The sequence below is a fragment of the Trachinotus anak genome, unplaced genomic scaffold (assembly GCF_046630095.1).
Source record: "Trachinotus anak isolate AG129_WGS33_773 ecotype Australia unplaced genomic scaffold, CSIRO_AGI_Tana_v1 ptg000025l, whole genome shotgun sequence".
In the NCBI taxonomy this organism is placed as follows: Eukaryota; Metazoa; Chordata; class Actinopteri; order Carangiformes; family Carangidae; genus Trachinotus; species Trachinotus anak.
In genome coordinates, this window is record NW_027273876.1 from 1,572,343 (window position 1) to 1,592,464 (window position 20,122).

Below are 20,122 nucleotides of genomic sequence, written 5' to 3' on the forward strand. Positions count from 1 at the left end.
GATATGCTCGTGTTTCTTTACAGAGTATTTTAATGCTCTCACCGGGTCAAACAGTAAGCTACATGCCACGTTTATTCAAGCCACTGAATGAAACTGCTGCATTATGTTAGGAAAATGACTTTGCTGCTCTCTGTCCATGCCTGCATCTCTATGAATGTGTGTGTTCAGGTGGTGGAGGTAAATGGTCTGGCTAAGTCTTTGCTGAGACAGTGCGGGAAGCTGTTTGCGGTGTTCCCTAACTGTGTTACTTTGTCTTGTTTAGTGGCGGGGTGAGAAAAGGCCGCAGCTGTTCATTTGCTCCACCAGCCTCAACAGATTGGATTCCTGCAGTTCGAGCTCGCCTTTCCAAACCCTGGCGACGGATGAGCAAAGCTCTCCTTCTGCTAGCCGTTACACCAGTGCTATAAATCATCCCTCATCAGATGCCTGGCTCATGGGATGGGGTAATCTCTCCTCCTCAGGCTCCTTATGAAAAGTGACTTGTTATCCATTTGGCCTGAGGGGCGATTAGAGGACCTGCAGACCTGGAAAACAGCCCACAGGGGACAGGAACAACCACAACACAAGTCTGACCAATTTGAGCTTCTGAAGGATGTTAACAATATGTTTTTTTAAAGTGAGTCACTGTGAGTGGACACCATGCTCATTCAGTATTTTGAAATGTAATATTCAACATGACAGTTTGTGCATTAGTATTCAGAGTTTGTCAACAGAATTCCTTTTGTCTCAGGTTGTAAAAGCTTCTGAAACATCACATGGTTCTTTAAGGGGCAATAAAAGCCTCCATGGAAAAGAGACAATAAACGTCTTTCCATTGTAAAGCTGCATTGAAAAAAAACAAATATTTCAACACTGAATTAAAATGGCACTGTGTAATATGAGAGTGGTGAACCCACAGAGAATTCTCACCATCGGTGCTCTCATTAAACTTGTTACCAGCAACAGCAGCAGACATTTTCAGCACAGAAGCTCAGATAAAGCAACTGTGCACTACTTACCCAGCACTAAACAGAGGACAGACAGTGAGACAAAAGGAGAGGGAATAGTGGAGTTATATTTCTCAGGTGGACACAAACACCACTCCAGATGGTTACTACTGTTGCTCTGTGTCTTAAATAGATAAGCTAACATGTTAGCCAGAACAACTCATGATGTCAAAACTGATTGTTTTTGTGCTCCACTGCCCTCTCGTGGCCAAAAATTAAAGCGTCGTGCCGCTGTGGCAGGCAAGGCGAGCAATGTTTGCTTCGTTAAATCTTTAAAAAAAGACATCAGTTAGAAGAACACTGAAGTGGAAGCTAGGTGGAGGTTTGGGCCTGCACATTGAGGATAACCCTGGCATCTCTGACTGGTGATTAGCTACAGCCAAAGTGTACTAGCCAAGCTGCCCTTAGCTCAGCTTGCAAATGCACAGTCATGTGTCGAAACCAAACCTGTGCATTGAGCGTTAAGAGGCAGCGGCAGCAAGAAAGAAAGCAAGCAGATTACACTGATTTATCATCTCTGTGCAAGATCTGCAGTAAGTTAGAGAAGTTTGAGGCAGGATATTGTTCAAGGAGGAGAGCAGCTCCTCTCAGGAAGAGATTGGTATGTGGATTGTGTGCATGGAGGGAGAGGAAAAGAGAGAGCAGTGAGGTAGTGACCGGAGCAGAGTTAGCTCATTAGTAAGCAGTTAGCAGTTAGCAGTGTGTAGGCTGTTGGTCAGTAAATAAAAGGTACAACTCAAGACCAAAGTTCCTGCATCACTGAGCTTCAGCTACAGTTCAGTCGATGAACTAGAAAGATTAACAACGTTGAGGCGGGAAAATACAGGATTCTACATTGTCACTGTGTCACTGTCAGTTAATGGTAAATATGGTGAAGATACTAGGGAAGAGTTTTTTAGACACTATTCCTCTATCTCCCGTGTGGTTCTTATTTTTGTTGTTAGTGTAGTACACATCTGAATCTCTGAGTTAGGGTTAAACCAGAGGAAAAGCTGGACAAGACTTTTCAGTTTTCATTCGTACACTACATGGTGTTCCAGCCTCATCCCAAAGGTCTTGGATGTGGTTGAGGTTAGAGCTCAGTCAAGTTCTTCCACATCAAACTGGGAAAACCATTTATCTGTGCAATGGAGGCACTGTCATGTTGAGAGAGGAAAGGGTCTTGCTTAAACCACAAACTCTTAAATATCATTTTATGTATCATTAAGATTTCCCCTCAGTCTTATCTGCTTATCTGTTACTGTTGGGTAAGATTTGGAAAATGTTCACTATCATCTCAACATGTCTGTATTTGTTTCGACAGTCTTCAGGAGCTTCTGTTGAGGTTTGACAACCTGATATTTGTCTGCTTTTCATAATGACTTTACCTTCCCCTTTTCAAGAGAGAGACGGGTTCATAAACCCTGCGAGAGCTTCATATAAGGAGCGGACCTCTCTGACAGCTTGATATCTGATATTTAATTAAAGGCCAAAATTGATTTGAGCTCCGTTTCCTCCTATTTGCTGCTCCTGGCCCTGACCTCCAATCAGACAAACTGACAGTTCTTCTTTCCACTCACAGCTACACACTGCAGCAGCTGTTTTCACTGATTTATACATGTTCAACCAAAGAACAGGGGGGCGGGACTAATTAGAGAAACCAGCTGCTGTTGTGATCAAATGAGAAGAAAACCTGCAGACTCCTGAACCTCAGCAGTGCAGGATTTTGCACCACTGATGCATGATAAGTGGGTCAGAGGACAAAGCAGGTCGACCAAAGGTCCCAGTTGCACATTTTCATCTGTATCAGCTCTTTTACAGATCAAACCCCCCGCCACCCTGCGACACCCACTGCCTGCCACTGATCCTCCACTGGGAACAGAAGAGAGGAAGGGACAAACAAACCGGGATATGTCACAGATGATAACGCCACGCCGCTGGACGAGACAGATGCTCAGGCAGGGGTTTCAGGGCTGAAGTTGGAACACTGTCACATCTGATCTTGACGTTGCGTTGCGCTGCCAAGTCAGTCAGACTGTCAGTTTGTTCAGGGAAACAATGGAGGCTGTGAACCCAACCAGCCAACCAAGGCTCAGTTACAATAACAGAGCAGTGATTCTATTTTTACTACACATTTATTCCAGTGTATTTTTTGGAGGTTAATACACTTTTCTTTTTTTTTCATTTAAAAAAATGGTACTCAAACAAAGATCATTATTATTACCATTAAACTGTCTAGCACATTGTCATCCAATAAAGTCAGTGGATTAGGTTCCAACTCATTTTCAATCTGAGAAGGAAAAATATTCTTTGGTTTAACTGCTCCACACTGAGGCCATAACCAATGATGTGGTATCACAAGTAGACTTTGTGTCATTTCAGGAGTCACAAGCCAAAGAGTTTGCAAACCTCTGGTTTATTTAACCAAAAACTACTGATGACATAAACCACACAAAAATCAGTAGGCTACTTGTTTTCTAAAAGGTCTTGGTTCTGCGTATGAATGAGAGAACCCAGTGGTCTAGTACTGTATGTAAGTTGAATAGAACAATGAATCGAGTGTAGTTCTTAACCAGTTCAAATATACTGCAGGTTTGGAGCTTTTCTTGTTGACTCAAGAGTGGGTTGTGCACCATTAAGGTTCTTCATAGAACCATTTGAATGTCATGCCAGAGGGAACCTTGGTGGATTATTTCCTTAGAAAGGTTATACTCAAAATTAGTTAGACTTTAAAACCATAGATAATCTGTTATTTGTGGCAGTGCAAATGCTTGTGCAGGGACCAGTGAAAAAAATGCATATATGTAATCTGTTTTTATGGACAGGCAGGCAGTCCAGCCTGGAGAAAACCAAAGCATGAAAATCCTGTTTGAAGAGTAGAAATACATGCTGGATCTGCAAAGACTTCAGCATCCTGCAGCTGTCTGTGCAAGGTTTCCTGCTGCTGCTGTATTACTGGAGGGAGTTTGCAGGTCTCCAAGCTACAAGCTGTGATTTGTACTATAAGAACCTGTGGGGATCCACTGCCTGACTGGTACGAACTTGCAACAAGAGCTAGATATCACAGGCCAGATTCACTCTCATGTTATAAAACTTGCACATTTGCGCTTCACCTGAACAGCAACAAGCTTATCCAGCCTCTTACTAAAATCTTGGTCTGAAGCCACAAACACCACAGGTTTCTGCTAGAAACATTTTACAGATACTATGTAGGTATCTACTGTAGGTTTTCAGTTGTGATAGAATTCATTGTAAATCAGGTCCAAAACGTGAAGAAAACTCCCTTGAAACCCATGAGATCAATAGACCTCCCCTCTAGGGCACCAAAACTGCAATGTACCAGTATCAGCTCAGATTTCCCTTTTTAATTTGCATTCTTTGTTCATAAACTGTCCCAGTACCTAAGCTGTACCAGTTTGGATGCATTTTCATGTCAGGCCTTGCTGTTTGGCATCACCCCCTTATTTGTTGTATCTTGTATTTACTGTTCTGTGTTCTCGATAATCCTGTATCAGTGTTCTCTGTTATTTCCATGTGCAGACTGAATGCAGAATTTCTCCCGAGGGATGTTGAAGTATCCATCCATCTGTTCATCTATTCATCCCTCTATTCATACTCTAAGATTCACTGGAAATATATTCGGAAGAGGCCAAAACGAGGTAGTGTGCAGCAGATCCAGATTAACTATTGGCCTGAACATTCAGCACATACTTGGTTGGTTCTTAAATGAAGTCATCTCATGTAACACTGGTTTGTGGTTAGGTGTTGTAGCATATAAATGATGTTATGTTTTGTTATGTTACATCAAATATGGACCTAACATCTTCCCATAATGGAGATTCGGTTTTAGTTTGTCACCGTGTCTTTTGAAGTAGAAAGTCTATTCTTTTTAGCTGAATGGCTCTGACCCCTCCTCCCCAACCCCCCACCCCCTCCCACCCTATCCGCTTCCTCCTCCTCCTCCTCCCTCTTCCCCGCTCCTGTCTAAACCATACAGGCCACCGCAGTGCTGCCTCTGGCTGGGTTTGACGGACTGAGCTGCAGCAGAGATCTGAAATGTCAAACCCGTGGATGATTATTATTATTTTTTACTTCCTCGTTTTTCAGACTGAATGGCTCCACACGGATGGCAGCCGCCTGCTGCACCTAATCTTCTCCGGTCGAAGTGGAGCCTCTAAGTGGAATTACTGCAAATTGGGGAGTTTATATGAAAAGTGCATGCTGCCGTGAGTGGTGTCTCACTGAGTCTGCTCGACTCTCAAAATCCCCTCCAATCCACTCTGACCCGCTGTATCCTCCCTCAACTCCTGCTTTTACTGAAAAAGTGACTTGACAGGAAATCAGATGATGAAAAAAAGAAAGTGGAGCTGGCTTCCTCTGCTCGCCAACTGGCTTTTGGTTGCGATGTGGTTTGAGAGCCCAAACAGTCGGCGTTTGTCCCCTCTGTCATGTCTTCCTCTGGCAGAGTTGATTAACATTTCACTCACGTCCAATTCAAAGTTCAGGCTTATAGATGAGGGGAGGCGAGGGAGAGAGGGAATGGGAGAGGAGGAGGAGATGGGGGAGGAGGGAGGAAGGGGGGGTGGGGGGGGTGGGGGGGTGGATGGATAAAGCAAAACCCTCCAAACACCCACGTCGGGCCAGTTTCTCCTGCCAGCTTCAGGTTTTCTGCATGTGAATGTGAATATGCATCGACATGAGCTCTCCCTGCCTGGGAAGCAGGAATGGATGGAAGAATGGAAGGATGGATGGATGGATGGATGGAGGGAGGGATGGCGCGGCGCAACACTTGCGGGCACTTCTACCAGGCTGCGCTGTGTGCGTCTGAGCCTGAATGCAACAGCCTCCTTCCTTCCTACCCATTATCCTGGCACGGCTCGGAATGATAATCAGGTGCGAGGTCGGGTCCTTTTTTTGCCAGATCAGTGCATGCAATGAAACTCTAATATTCAATATCTGCCATAACTCAACTGGAACACCACTAATCTGTCCATATTTCACCAACCCATCAGCAAAATGCTTCCTGCTCATATTTTGTATCTTAAGCCGTCCCTGCATGCAGCCACCAGCCTGTCTCTCCTCACAGCCAAAGCCCTGCACAGCAAAACCAAAAAAAGAAGCCCCGGCTGCTGTCTTACCAATGTGAATGATGGAGTCGGCGCTCACTGTGTTGCATTGCAATATCCACAGGGAATGAAATAACAATATCAGCATTTCCATCTCCAGTTTGAGCCAAAAAGGCGCATCCACGGATCCACCTCGCTGATTTCTGTGTTTTTCTCCAGTGATGAGCAAATCCAAAATAAGCGTCGGTGCGTAAAAGCAGGAGAAGCAGCGGCAGCAGCAGCACCAGCGGGGAACAGTGTTGAGTGAAATCACCAGCAATAGTAACAAAAAAAACCAAATCCCAAAGACCAAACTGTTGGCCGGAGTCGAGAGGAAGAGGAAGGGTAGAAAAAGAAAGAAACAGAAGCTTCCAAGGCTCCGGGGAGAAACAAACCCGGGTAACTGAGAAGGGAACCGGGGAAGGATGAGAGAAGACACCGGGGGTTTGTTTCAGAGGTTGGGATCCGCCGGGCGAGCAGCTCTGACTCTCTACCTCCGAGTCTGAGACATAACACACTGCAAACTGCGGAGGAGGAGGAGGAGGGACGCTCTCTCTCTCTCTCTACCTCTCTCCCTATCTCTCTCTCTTCTCCCCCGACCCACGTGACTGCAGAGCCTCTATCTACGGCGCTGGGAGCCCGACCGGAGAAAAGAGAGGCGAGGGATGGAGATGGAGAGAGATGGAGGGATGGAGGGATGGATGGGAGCCGGTGCGCACCGCAGTGGAGACGCGGTGAGAGGGAGAGAGGCGCAGAGGTGGGTTTTTGCGGGAGGACTCGCAGAGTGGAGAGGCGCGAAGATCGGGTTCCGGTAACGAACTCGCAACATTCGGACTTTAGGTTTCACGCCTTGAACGCGCTCTCCCTCCCGACTGAAGTTCGTTTATTTGGCGCTGACCAGAGGATCCGTCAGCGCTGCATCGCCGCGTTGCAATGAAGCTGTTGCATGCGTGGATTTACCCACTGTGCTGCAGACGCACCGCGTTACTCTGCTCGTGCTTGTGACTTCGACATTCGTGCGTAAATTCACAACGGTTTCGTCCCGTTTCCCCCTTTTGTCGTGGAAAGGAAGATGTTGCAGTTCTATGGCAGATAACCTGACCGGCTTTATTTCAACCGATGCTGATTCTTGTGCAGATGTCTAGAGTTGCAGAATTATGAATGAATGTGGTATGTAGTGGGACCTCGGTGTTAGGCGGTATTTCCCCCTGGCAGCTTGGGGAGGCTGTGGATGACGCGCGGCGCACAGACAGGAGGTCCCCAGCAGCAGGCTCCACTTTGACGGTGCACTCTCTCCGCTCGGAGTGACTGAACCTCCTATATGCGTAACGCGTTCAGCTCTAACGTTGCTCTGGAGGGTCCGGATAGAAGGGGAGCAGAGGCTCTGGCGTCGCCCTGTGCGTAAAATCTTCCCAGCGCCGCACGGAGGATTTCACAGACACGGAGAGCGGGAGCCAAGCGTCAAAAATAGTGAGGAGGAAAAGCGAGTCGTGATAGCTGGGATTGGGGTTGGAGACGGAATAGATGCGAGTAAATTGGGAGGTAGACTCCTCGGCTCTGCGGGAAAGGAGATTCGGGGAGTCTAGGACACGCTGCCGTCCCGGCACAAGAGGAGAGGAGGGGAGATGTGTTCACGGCAGCATGTAGCCAGGGGAGTTTTCACCGAGTCAGCAGCAGCGATGCTCACACCGCCGCTGCTCCTCCAGGGTTTTTTACGCTCTGGTAAGCTGCCTCTATACTGCAGGTTTAACACTACAACGAGATTTAATGACGTCTTCAGTGTTTGTCATCTGTAGCCTAAAGCCTGAGACTGATGAGGTTGCACAGATCCTCGGCATATACGCATGTGACGTCACTGACCTTTCCCGTGATGCCATTCCAGGTGATGTTCTGGCGGACTGTGGGAGTCAGGGGGTTGATCCCGCTCAGCCGGAAGAAGATGGAGACTGGAGGTTACTACACTTGACCTTACAATTAAAGGATATTTCTTGCATATGAATGTGACTCAGAAATGTCTTTTAATTGTTTGGCTAAGTCTAGTTCGGCTAAAGTGTTGAGATGAAGCTTCACAGAAACTCTGCTTGTGCTGCCTGCTGATGGAGCCTCCTCAGTTTCAGCACCACACCGGACCGGACAGCTCCTCTGGACTCACAAGTCGTTTACAGACTTCAGATCTTTATGGAGTCGCAGAAGTGACAGGTCTATCTGCAGAGGTATCTGATGAATCAAGAGAACAAGTAAATGAGCTGAGCAGCTGAAGCTTTTGAGCTTTCCTTTTTACATCCAACATTCAAGTTAATACATTGAAACAATTTTCACCAAATTAAATTAACCATGACTGGGGGAAAGTTGAAGAAGATTCAGGAATTTAAAAAAGAAACACTAATTTGCTGAGGAAGGCAGAAGGATGCAGTCAAAAACATCAGAATACACAAAGAGAAACAAACTAATATATTTACAGTGTTATCTATATAATTTATATAACATGTTATTCAACTCAGACATAATTTTGAGTCTTTTTAACGTCTAATTATTTAACTCGCTATTAATTATTTAGTTTTCGTTAGTTCATTTGTTCTATTTTCGACTCATCACATCACTGGATTGAGAGACTCTCTTCCCTTGAATGAGCAAATCTTATTTAGAGGTTAAAATCACACTTGTACACTCAACCAAATACTCAGAAACACACAGTAGATTTATTCAAGCACAGTCAACGTTTTAGTTCACAAAGCTTCATCAGTTCTGAACTCATCTGCCAAAATGTCAGCTGTGATTGAATAAATCTGTTTCGGTGCAAATGTTTGGGTCAGAATTGACAAAACTGTGTGTAACTTCTTTTTAACTCTGCACCTGAATAAATGTTTTTGTGCTGATGAGGCTCTGAAGTGTTCAGTTACATGGACTCTGAGGTGAAACAGAATCTGTGGTGTTACACTGACCTGCTGAATGGAGGCCTGATGCATGTAAACACCTTCATTCACCTTCTGTTTGCCCCCATCGGGATTAATGACTGTTCAAACTCATCTTAAAAAACAGTGTTTCCCTCCACCACCATTACAATCAATAACCATGACATATAAATGACATAGAAACTATTGATACAATAACATGATAAAATCTGTTTGTCACTGTTTGCATACATCTCTAAACATATGGTCATATTATATTGTGGCAATATTATATAATACAGATAATATACATTCTATAAAATGTATATTATTATTTTATTGCTGTCCAAAGAAAACCACATATTTCTAAATATGGTGATTTTGAATTTTTCAGATAAACTGATGAAAAGTTTGACGTTCTAGAGGTACATGGTTTTCACAGGACTTTATACTATATTATATCATGTTATTAGAATTATATTGGGTCATATTATTGTATTATTGATGATTGGAATCAAATTGATTTTGTGTGGTCCACAAGTTTACAGCACTTACACAAACACAGCTGAAATGGCACAAGCCTGTTGTAGCAGGGTCACTGTGGTCCATTGATGGAACATCACACCTCCTACTGGCAACAAGCTGTTACTGCGAGGCTTTTAGACTGAAAGAGAGACCGAGACAGAAGACACAAAAGATGATGTGAATGGACAACATGTCCACACTATAGTCAAGATTGAATAGAATAAGACACAGCTGTAATCATATTAAGTGATATATGATAATATAATTTATGAGGATAATAACCAATATTTGATGGATATAAATGCATACATATACACAACCCCCCACTTCTGGAACTCAACCAAAATTGTGGGTTTGGTAACAGTGAGATTGTGGATTTAAATCCTGTCTGGAAGTTTTCATACTAAAAGACATTTGTGAATTCAGCACCACAATTAGGGACACATTTAAATGTTTAAATACAAAAGTTTTATTTTTTATCTTTACTTATGGCCCTGGAAAATATTACAGATTCTGTTGTGTGATCAAGCATTTTTTATTTTTTTTGCCAAGTTGACTTTCAGGCCTTGTTAGCAGCCAGTGCATTGCTTGTTATGATTATAATTTGTTTGCATGATTCATAAAAGTCAACTGATTATATTTATTCTGTCTGCTCCATGTTCTCTCTGCCACCTAGGGTTTGTGTTGCTGTTGTGTGTGTTGCTGCTTTTCAGTGAATTTGCCTCTGACACCGAACAGTAAGTGCATCTGGAAAATCTGGAGCTCCGTTCAAAGTGAAGTTTTACTTTTGTTATGAAAGCCTCGATTCTGGGTTGACGTTATTTCTCTCTGATGGAGACTTAATCTTCAGCTCATCTTTTAAACTCAGCAGCTGAATCAACCCAGAGCGAACAGACGCGCGATGACACAGCTGATCACACACAATAATCATCAGTTCTCAATCATTTGGTATCATGTCAAATGTCTGCACAGAAATCATCCACTCACCCTGAAAAGACTTCGCTCCCTCCAAAAATAAACCTCCTCTCCTTTAGCTTCCTCCATCTGTTTTGTCGGCAGTAACGCTGGCGTGGATGACAATCTAATTGCATCCTCATCTCTCTCTGGTTTAATGGGCTGTCAGGTAGCATCATTACACACTTTCATTGCTTCCCCATTCAGCTCACATATTGACAAAAAGTGACAATATGTGTGTGTGTGTGTGATGGAGGGAAGGTGCAAATTGTTTGAGGCTTGTGTGGCATCATGCAGCTAAAAAAGTCAGTTAAAGCAGGCAACTGGTGTGATGTCTCCACATGTATGAGCTTCATATGTCTTCAGAAGGATAAAACACTGTCAAAAGTTTGGAGGACTTCTTTAATCAGTCATGGGAGATTTGTTGTGATTTTGTGACCTAAAGTGTTTGACATTTCTGAAGAGTTGAGTATACTTGAGACTAATTACACTGTATGAAGTGTCTTCCAAACATTTCTATTGGCAAAAGTGTCCATTTTTGTTCTGAATGGCCACATTCAGACAGGAGGGTATGGGGAAGTGGGGCGTGGGGGGGCCAGGGGGGTGGCGGCTCTGCCATGGAGGGAAGTTGTATTAGTACTGCCCTGGTTTACACCATGCTTGGTTGGATGGCGGGGCATCAGCCAGGGAAGAACCCATCAAATTTTCTATAAATATGACTTTTTGTCAAAAACAGCATTCAAGTTTGCATATGACTGTTGGAATAGTTTTTGTTCTCTGTAATCATTCATTCTGTTCATAACGGTCATTCCTATTGTATTTCCAGTGCAAGTGATGGGGGACCTAATCCACAGTCCTCACTTCAAAAATGCATACTTTAAAATAGATATCATGCTGGCCTGTCTGGTTGGCTTTTTGTCTATCTAACAGAACATTTTGAGTCGCAGTTAGGGATGACATGTCCAACTTTACTACTTTGGACTTTTCAATGCCTCAAGGGTCTGTTCTTGCAACTATTTTATTTTCTATCTATCTGTGACAATTTGACTTTTTGATCTAATCGTTTTGACATATCCGATCATTTCTACACAGATGATACTCAGCTCTACTTGTCTGTGAAACAACCTAAATTACTCCTTGGAAACCTTATTGCAGTCAGTCAAGGAACTGTTTTGAAGCAAATAAAATGCAGGGAGATTTTTCTTTGGATTCTTTGGGAGACTTTATCTTTTATTATTATATCATCCAGCTCAATTTTCTTTCTTAAAAAACTTCTCCAGACTTGCGCTCCATCACTTTTCTTAACTGATGCTTTTCCAATTTTTTGTATTTTCTTTAGTTTGTCTTTAAAATGTTATTTATCTGTGTGATGCTTTGTACTGCTTGCTCTTTGTGAAGCACTTTGTTTTGAAAGGTGCTTAATAAATCTATACTTGCTTTGTTGCCAAACTATGCAAAGTACAAAGTACTTGTAAATGGAACAAAACCAGAACAACTCTGTCTTTATTTTTAACACCCAAATGTATATTCTAGCATTTCTTTGCAGAATTTAACCAAGGAAAAACAGAATCAAACACTTGAAAAAAGGGCTCTAGTGTGCACAGTGGGTCTTAAAGGTATGCTTTGCCATGTGTGATGGGCAACAATCATATTATTGTTCCAGAGATTTATAATAATTTTAATCTCACTCCAAGTGAAAGCAACGGTGATGTGTATAATGTGGAGTAGATGAAGAGACATGAAGGCGTTTGCAAACTATTTTATTGAATGAAGTTCACAAGCGCACTAAGACAAACGTGTGCACATTTATTTCAGAAGACATTCTGAGGATCATCTGAAATAAAGACTGCACCACATTGTTTCGTCAGCCACCGGCGAAGGAGCAGTAATCAACTTTCCAAACAAAGCAATAATGTTGTGCAGATTAGGCTGAGCAGCAGGGAGCAGCAGCCAGATCAGATCACATCCATCAGCAGCGAAATGGCTGTTTGAAGCTGACTGCAATAAAACTTCAGAGCCTGAAACCACAGGAGTGTGTGTTTGCAAAAGTTTGTGTGTGCAGGTCTAGAAAGCAACTATTAATACAGTTGTCACTATAACTGAGAAGATTTTTTTCCAAATAACATCTAAATTAAATAATTTTGCTTTCATGTTAGGTGATTGTTGCTGATGTACTGTACTCATGTATTTTTGGAAAGGCAAGACACAAAGGGCAGTGTGCTGTTCAGCTGTCACATCTTTTTCAGGAACAGGTTTACTTTGAAGAAGCTCTTTTCCCTTGGAGGGTGATCTGTGAAAAAAATAGAGTAGACCTCACACAAAATATGAAAGTGATGCACCATTGTAGTTTCACCACGGCAGACCCACGGAAATGTAGAAACAACAGAGCACCTGCTTCATGTTTGCAACACGATCCAAAACTTATGGAAATCAACTGTGCTCCACATCTATAAATACAGATTTCTTCTCTTTAAAATCTGTCCAGTTAGGAGTCATCTTCAGGTGAACATTCAGTTTTTATGTAATTTTCACAGTTGGGTGGTCGCGGATGGATTGGAGTTTACAGTACTGACAACTCTGGGACTATATGGATTTGTCTCGCTCTTATTTTGCCTCTCATTTAAAAAGCACTGGAGGATAAAGAAGAGTGGCAGGGATGGGAATATTAATTTAAGAGAGACGAATGGGAGAGGGAGCACTGAAAATAAGATGAGTTTATTTTTTGTATCTGTTCATTAAAGCTGATCTGTCCTCCACTACACTGGATATCCAGTCTAGTTGCTGTCAGGCCATTGTGTCTTATTCCTTTAAGCCAAAAGCAGAAAACCTTGGGTTGTTGTGACCTTTTCAAGTTGACACAACTCTGAAATAGTTGGATTTTAAGAAGGAAACTGAATCATTTTGGATATCAAAGACATGCTGGGGAGGTCAGCTCCTCATATTTATTCATCAAATACAAAAAAAAAAAATAGATTGTCCTTCGACTGAAGGCAACAGGTAGGGCTCAGCTGTCAATGCATTGAACCCTCTCTGAGGTTTTTTGTTTGACTTTTCAGGCAGCTGAGATGTGTCAGGATGTTATGATGAAAGATAACATGGTCAGAATATAAAAAGGAAAACAGGCACTTATTGTAAGAAATAGCAGTTCTGAAACATTTTATTGTACACTATATGATTTGAGTCATTCATGAATTTAAGCCCCAGAAGGAAAGAAGTAAACAGTGCACAATGTTCAACTCAAGTCTTCACTTTAATGAATTTCCTACTCAAGGAAAGAACAAACATCAAACAGGAGTTACACTAGATGTGTCAGTAGGTTGTCATGACTGCATTAACTCTTGATTATATTATTATTTCCAACGTTCTTGGGTAATAGTCAAAAATCCAGGACCTTTCACTGGGCCTCTGTTGCCCAGGTTTTCCTCCTGATTCCTCTGTATGTGACACCTGCACTAACCAAACCTGACCACTCTATCTCCCAGTAATGACGCTCACTCAGCCCCTCTTTGCACATCACTTGCTGATACATGTCGACCCTCTCTGGGTTATCTTTGTACTGCCATCGTTTTCCAGACTCCACGTTTTTGTTGTCCTCAGAACGATTCAGGACTGGATGTTGGGGTCCAGGGTCAGCTTGCATTCATCTGATCGGGAGACCAAGACATAATCTGTTACCAGTCATCAACATCACCATCACACTGCATTTTACAACGGCATGTCCTCAATGTATGATCAGTCAACTCATACTGTATCTGGTGCCCTGTTATTCTATATAGATGTGTAATTTATATTTTTGTCTTTTATTATAGGAGTTAGTCAGTGGGCACTCAAGCACTGAATGGATTTGAAGTGTTAGTTGAAGTGGAAGCGCTTAAAAGCGTCCTTTCAAATGTCAGGACAAGGCTTATAGATATTTAAAATGCAAGATGAAGGCAGTAAAAAGAGTTCAGTTTGAAATGTAGATGCTAAAGAGGAAAGAAAGTTGAGGTGTCAGTCGCTGTCTAATACTTTTCTCATGGATAGCACCATAAACTACACCCTCAACAATAACTATGAGGAAAAAAAGTTTCATTAAGATTGAACAAAGGATTTATGCCCTGCTGTTGTATTAGGCTGAGCACTCTAGGCCAGTGCAATAGACATTGTTAAGTCTGAAGGAAGTGATGATGATGAAAAGAGCATCAATCTTACATGGCTATAACTCAAAAAGTAATAAAATTCAAGATAAAAAAGGCTGATTTAAAGTAATAAAGACTTATGACCCGCTAAAAGTTTGAATAAAATTACTAGCTTCAGTAATGTTGAGGCGAGGAGAACCCTTAAAAAGAATTAGGATGAAATAAAATGAAAAGTCTAAAGGAAATAAAAAAGTGCAATTAAAAGGGTCTATTAAAAGAAATATGATTCACATCCAAGAGAAGCTGAAAGTTTCTACCCCTAAGTGTTTAGAGATAGTTAAGCATGAAGAAAACAGGAGCACACTAACAACTTCCACCAGAAGAGAGAGCAGCTCTCTTCTGTCTTGTATGGTTTCCACAGGAGGCATGTAAGGATGTGTGAACTCATCAATGATCAGGATGCCCTCCCTATAATAGTGAATGCCTGCGCCTTCCTGTTTCACATTTTCAACAGTTACCACGAGGAAGCGGACGCAGCGGTTCGTCATGTCTTTGGCAAGGTTCTTTTGCTGGTGGTCTGAGTTTCTTGGGACTTCTGATTGGAGTCTTAGGTGACTATCACTACATGTGTTGCCTGGATGTTCTCAAACAATTCAGAATATTCAACATGCTTGGTTCCAGGGTTAGTCATCAGCTGCTTGAAGTTGGTGGCTTTGTACTGAAGTGTCACTCTACTCTGATTCTGATATTTCTTTGTATCATTAAGGTATTTGGCAGATCCTCTGACTTCTACCAGTTCACCCAAGAAACTGGCCTTCAGAGAGGCTTAGACATCCAACAGAGAAGACTTGTCTTCAATGGAATCAGAGGCAAGGATTTCAAATGCACTACTGGGCTGCGGGCAGTCAACTGTGCTCTCTTTAATAACCTCATCATCCCACAATGTGAAACCTACAACAAGAACACAAAAAACAAACCAAACAAACATCAGCCATCTGTTGAAAGAAATGCCTAAAGAGTAAAATACCAATTTGTAGTTATCAGATGGTTGCAGATGTTGGAAAAAAGCCTGCAAGCAAAGGAGTATCAGACTAGTAGTATTCAAATGAAATACTACTGGCAGGAAGCCCTAAATTTGCATGTCACTCAAACACGAGTCAACTTGCTTTTTTGACTGAGCGGCACTAAAGGACATTTTGTGACTGACTGTCTGCACGGTGTTAAGAGAACACTCAGGAAGACTGCATTCAAGATGCAAAATATCCTCAAATTTCACTGTGCAATCACAAACTGGCATCAGAGAATCTGCTATTATAAAGCCAATAACATCCTGAGGCAACTAAAAAATCACTTTCATTGGGTTGGGGCAAAACATTCCCACCAGACAAGAGCTAATGTTAATGCCTTCTGCTTGCCTAGACTGAATACCAGTAGGGGTACCAATACCTTTAGGCTCTGTGGTGGGAGGAATTTGAAAAAGTTACCTGTGCAAGTCAAAAGATTTAAACTGCTAATATGTGTTTAGGTTACTGAAATGAAATAATTTATCAGCTCCTTTAAACGATCTTTTAATTTACCTGGGATGAGTTTATCTTGCCAAGCATCATAGAGTGTCCCTAAGGTGAAAGGTCGACCCAGGGCAGCCACAACCAAGATTTCTGAGGACATGACTCCAACCTGTTGGGGAAAACCAACAACATGGGTTAAAGAGACAAGTGGAGAAAAATAACAGAACCATTTCCTGGTGATCTGACAGTTGAACACTGACTGGGGTTCACCTGATGAAGTAGAGTATATCAGCTGAGTTGTGTACGAGTCTCCTTGACCTCCAGTCTCCAGTCTGATGGTCTGTGATTACTTATATCCTGTCAGACAACCTCTTGACCCCTCCCTCTGCTAAACCCAGAACCTGGTGACTGACAGATCATGTTTCTGTGCAAATTTCACTGAAGTTTCTCTCACAGCTGTTTTCCATTTTGGTAATTTTTCATGGCTTGACTCAGTAATATTTTATGTTTTTTTGACTCTGCTGAATTTACCATGCAAAGATTTCGCATGTCTAACCAATAATGTAATTAACCATGTTCATAGCTCTGTGGTTACTCATGGAACAACAGGAAATTATTGAATACAGTTGAATAAAATGCAACCTCATTACTTATTTATTATTGGAAAAACCTATGAATAAATGAAAACTTTGTTTTTACATGATGTTACAAAACAGTCAAATTTTCACTTTGCTTTATTCATGTGAATTTTTCCAGTACACTGCACAGTCCTTGTTTATTCACCACAAAACACCAATATACTGACAGTTCAGACACTGGCTGTAGCTGCGCTGTGTGCAGAGTTTTTTCTTTCACTGAAATATTTACTTTTACTTATTCAATCATACTGTCAGAGGGTCAGAGGGCATATACAGTTTTTTTCTATTAATTACAAATATATTGGTAGTTAGTGTTAGTCGGTGTTAATGCACAATAATGAGGGAAATGTCAAAGTATTTAGAGTATTTGTTTGGGATGTCAGTGTCCTATATAGTATTTTAACTAATTTACCTTAGAAGTAAAGATTAGCTGTAGCTGATGTGTTTATAAGCGCATTAAGGCTCACATTGGCACTGTGAGAAAAACAGCCTTCTCATTCATTCAGTGGAACAGTAGGGTTGCTCATGCAGAGGGTTCTGGCACAAAAAAAAAAACCCCACAAAAACACAGGGTCATCCAGCATAAACCTGAATAGCTTTTGCTGCAGCATCTCCAGCAACACATTGCATAGGCCAATCAATTTTTTATGGTTGTTACCATGATAACTTTCCAAAGTTATAAAATCCTGTCAGTTTTATGACCTGCTGTGAATTGTTTTGGAGTCAGGGATCTATTATTGGATCGTGTTTTGTTGTCTGAAAAACATGGCTCCAATGCAGCATCTCTGCTCGGTGCTGCTTCACCAGATGTTACTTTTTTCCCATTTCTTTAGGTTTCTCATTGTTTGGCGACGAAGCTCTACAAAAGTACACATCAACTAACCACCAACACAGCAGTGAATTCCAAATCGTCGCCTCTGACTCCATTGAGTCCAAGTCCTCTCTGATGGATATTGAAGTCTCTTTGGGAGTCAGTTTTCTGGGCGGACTGGTTGAAGTTGCAGGATCTGCCAAGTATCTGAACGATATAAAGAAATACCAGAATCAGAGCAGAGTTACACTCAAGTACAAAGTTACCACAACTTATAAACAATTCACAGCTCCTCCTGGAACCATGACGGTACAACAAACAGTCATTACAGACGAGGGGCTTGGCAGCACATGTAGTCACAGGTGTCCTTTATGGGGCAAATGCTTTCTTTGTATTTAACAGCAACAAGTTGGAGGATAGAAACCTTCAGGACATCGAGGGCAAAATGGAAGCAGCGATAAAGAAGATTCCAACTATTAGCATTGAGGGGTCAGGCTATGTGAAGCTGACGGATGAAGAAAAATCCCTGACCAGCAAACTTTCCTGCAAGTTTCATGGGGACTTCCTTCTTGAAAGCCTCCCTACAACTTTTGAAGATACAGTGAAGACCTAACAGAAACTTCCAGAACTTCTTGGAGAAGATGGAGCAGAAGCAGTTCCAATAAAGGTCTGGTTGGTGCCTCTGAATAAATTTTATTCTAAAACTGAGCAGCTTCACCGTGAGATCGCAGTTGACAAAATGAGAAAGATTCAATGCACCCTAGAGGACTTATATCAGCTGAAGAGGAGATGCAATGATGCCATGGATGACAAAATTGTGAAACAGTTTCCATTGATTCGTGATAGGGTCAGCAGTTTCCACCAGATATTTCAGGATTACATTTTAACCCCGCGACAGACGATTGCGAAGAAATTTCCACTGATTCGGGGTGGTGCAGAAGATGAGAGGTCTTTGGAGAGGACCCTTGCAGACAGGGACAAGTCACTATTCAGCAATGAAAACGTGAGCACATGGCTGGATGCCATAGAGAGAGAAATCAGTGCCTTAAAGGCTTGTGTGGGCATGATGGAGGTAACACAGACAAAATTCATCTCAAATCAGACAGAGTTAGATAGAGAGGTCCTTGCTGCAAACGTAAAGCATGCTCTGTGTTTTGTTTTCAACTCCCTGGGGCGCAGTGATCCCTATCTTAAAGTGTTGTCTGACTATTTGGAATCATCTGATCCAGAGAGCACTAATGATTTCATGCCATCTACTGAAGCCCTGTGGTGCTTCTCTACTCAAGTGGCAATCCAAATGAAACAAAAAGCCCAAAATTTTAGTGAGCTGGCCAACAACATGAAGGACAGCAGAACATTCGCTTTCTCGTGGCAGCCGTAGCAAATGACAAACGCCAAGGAGCAAGCATTGACTATTACAAGGAGGGCAGTCTGGTCAGTGACAGCTTTACATTTCCTTGTACCAAGATTTTCGAGGGCATCAAAGACAGAAGAGATTTACTCTGGTGTAAGTAATTGTTTCTGCATTGATTCATATAAATTTTCCTCCTCTTTGGGCATTATTTGGTAACATGCCTGCAAACCACAGATGTCTTGTGCCCATTTCTTCTTTCCCCTAGTGTGTTTGTTGACACCACCAATCCTAATCTCCCTACCATCTTTCCCTGCTCCTACCTGCACACCTGTCACTCATTACCTCACATTACCAGACTGTCAAACTTGCTGCCACTGCATTGCAGGCTTTTCATGCCTATAACCTGTTGCCTGTTCTTATCCCTGTTCCTGAAAACCTGCTAGTGATCTATTCTTCTCTTACCTCCCTCTCTGCCTTCAGAACCCAGATTCATCATGCAAACAAATGCTAAAGGGAATGATGAGGATGACTGGTAAAATGTGCTAAAAACAATGTCACTGTGTCCTGTTCTGGCTTCTAGGAGTGCTTCTCGACTGCCGCGCTGGCACTCTGTCCTACTTCACGGTCTCTTCTAATGACCTGCGTCACATTTTTACCTTCCACGCCAGATTCACTGAGCCTGTTCATCCGGCCTTCCGTCTCGGGGCTGACTCTGACCACGGACAGGTTGATTACTTTAAAACAGTCACAGTTACTGACACTACAAAGCTCTCAGAGTGCATAGTGTACATCCACCAAGCCTGCACAATTATCTAAACTTGTTTTCTGAAAATTAAATGTCTATGTAAAATAAAAGACATATTGAAAAAAAAAAGTAATTTCACAACCTTTGAATAGTGTTAAAAATAACTCAAACACCTCAAAGTCTACATTAAAAATGATTTTTTCACAGATTTCTTTTTCTGTGAGAGGCAAAACTGTGGCTTAAGATGCAGATAACAGCTTTTCTCTCCACTCAAGGATCTACAATCCAGACAATCCGTCTTATTGTTCTTCCTTGACCTGCACGCTAAGTTGAACAAAAATCTGTTCAACGTTAGTGGGGTAAAAATACACAGGAATACTAAATGACACAATCCAGTTGATTACAAGAACTGGCAAAGTAAACTTCTTTTTGATTACTGATTATTCCAACAACCTGATATTCCTCAGTTTATACTAAATCAAGTCAAAATCAAGTCCAAGTTGTACTG

General features: G+C 42.1%; 2 protein-coding genes and 1 long non-coding RNA gene across 5 annotated transcripts in view; 2 read left to right on the plus strand and 1 right to left on the minus strand.

The window, feature by feature from the left end:
- Positions 1 to 6,542, minus strand: part of grid1b (glutamate receptor, ionotropic, delta 1b) — a 455,594-nt gene extending 449,052 nt beyond the window's left edge. Inside the window, exon 1 of one of the 3 annotated variants that reach the window (XM_071462859.1) lies at positions 6,104 to 6,542. In XM_071462859.1, the coding sequence (XP_071318960.1) occupies positions 6,104 to 6,185 (82 nt within the window). In that variant the 5' untranslated portion in view covers positions 6,186 to 6,542. The remainder of the gene's footprint in view (positions 1 to 6,103) is intronic. The other 2 variants (XM_071462860.1, XM_071462864.1) reach the window with 2 other exon arrangements.
- A 198-nt stretch (positions 6,543 to 6,740) lies between these two features.
- On the plus strand, positions 6,741 to 8,949 carry LOC139608793 (uncharacterized). The gene is made up of 2 exons (XR_011685097.1): positions 6,741 to 6,827; positions 7,953 to 8,949. It is a non-coding gene; the product is annotated as an uncharacterized lncRNA (long non-coding RNA).
- An 8,414-nt stretch (positions 8,950 to 17,363) lies between these two features.
- LOC139609099 (neoverrucotoxin subunit alpha-like) lies at positions 17,364 to 19,685 on the plus strand. Its single transcript, XM_071463350.1, is given in 5 exon segments — positions 17,364 to 17,379; positions 17,538 to 17,851; positions 17,853 to 18,864; positions 18,867 to 19,022; positions 19,423 to 19,685. Coding segments are annotated over 5 exon segments (1,761 nt in total).
- Positions 19,686 to 20,122: the final 437 nt, after the last annotated feature.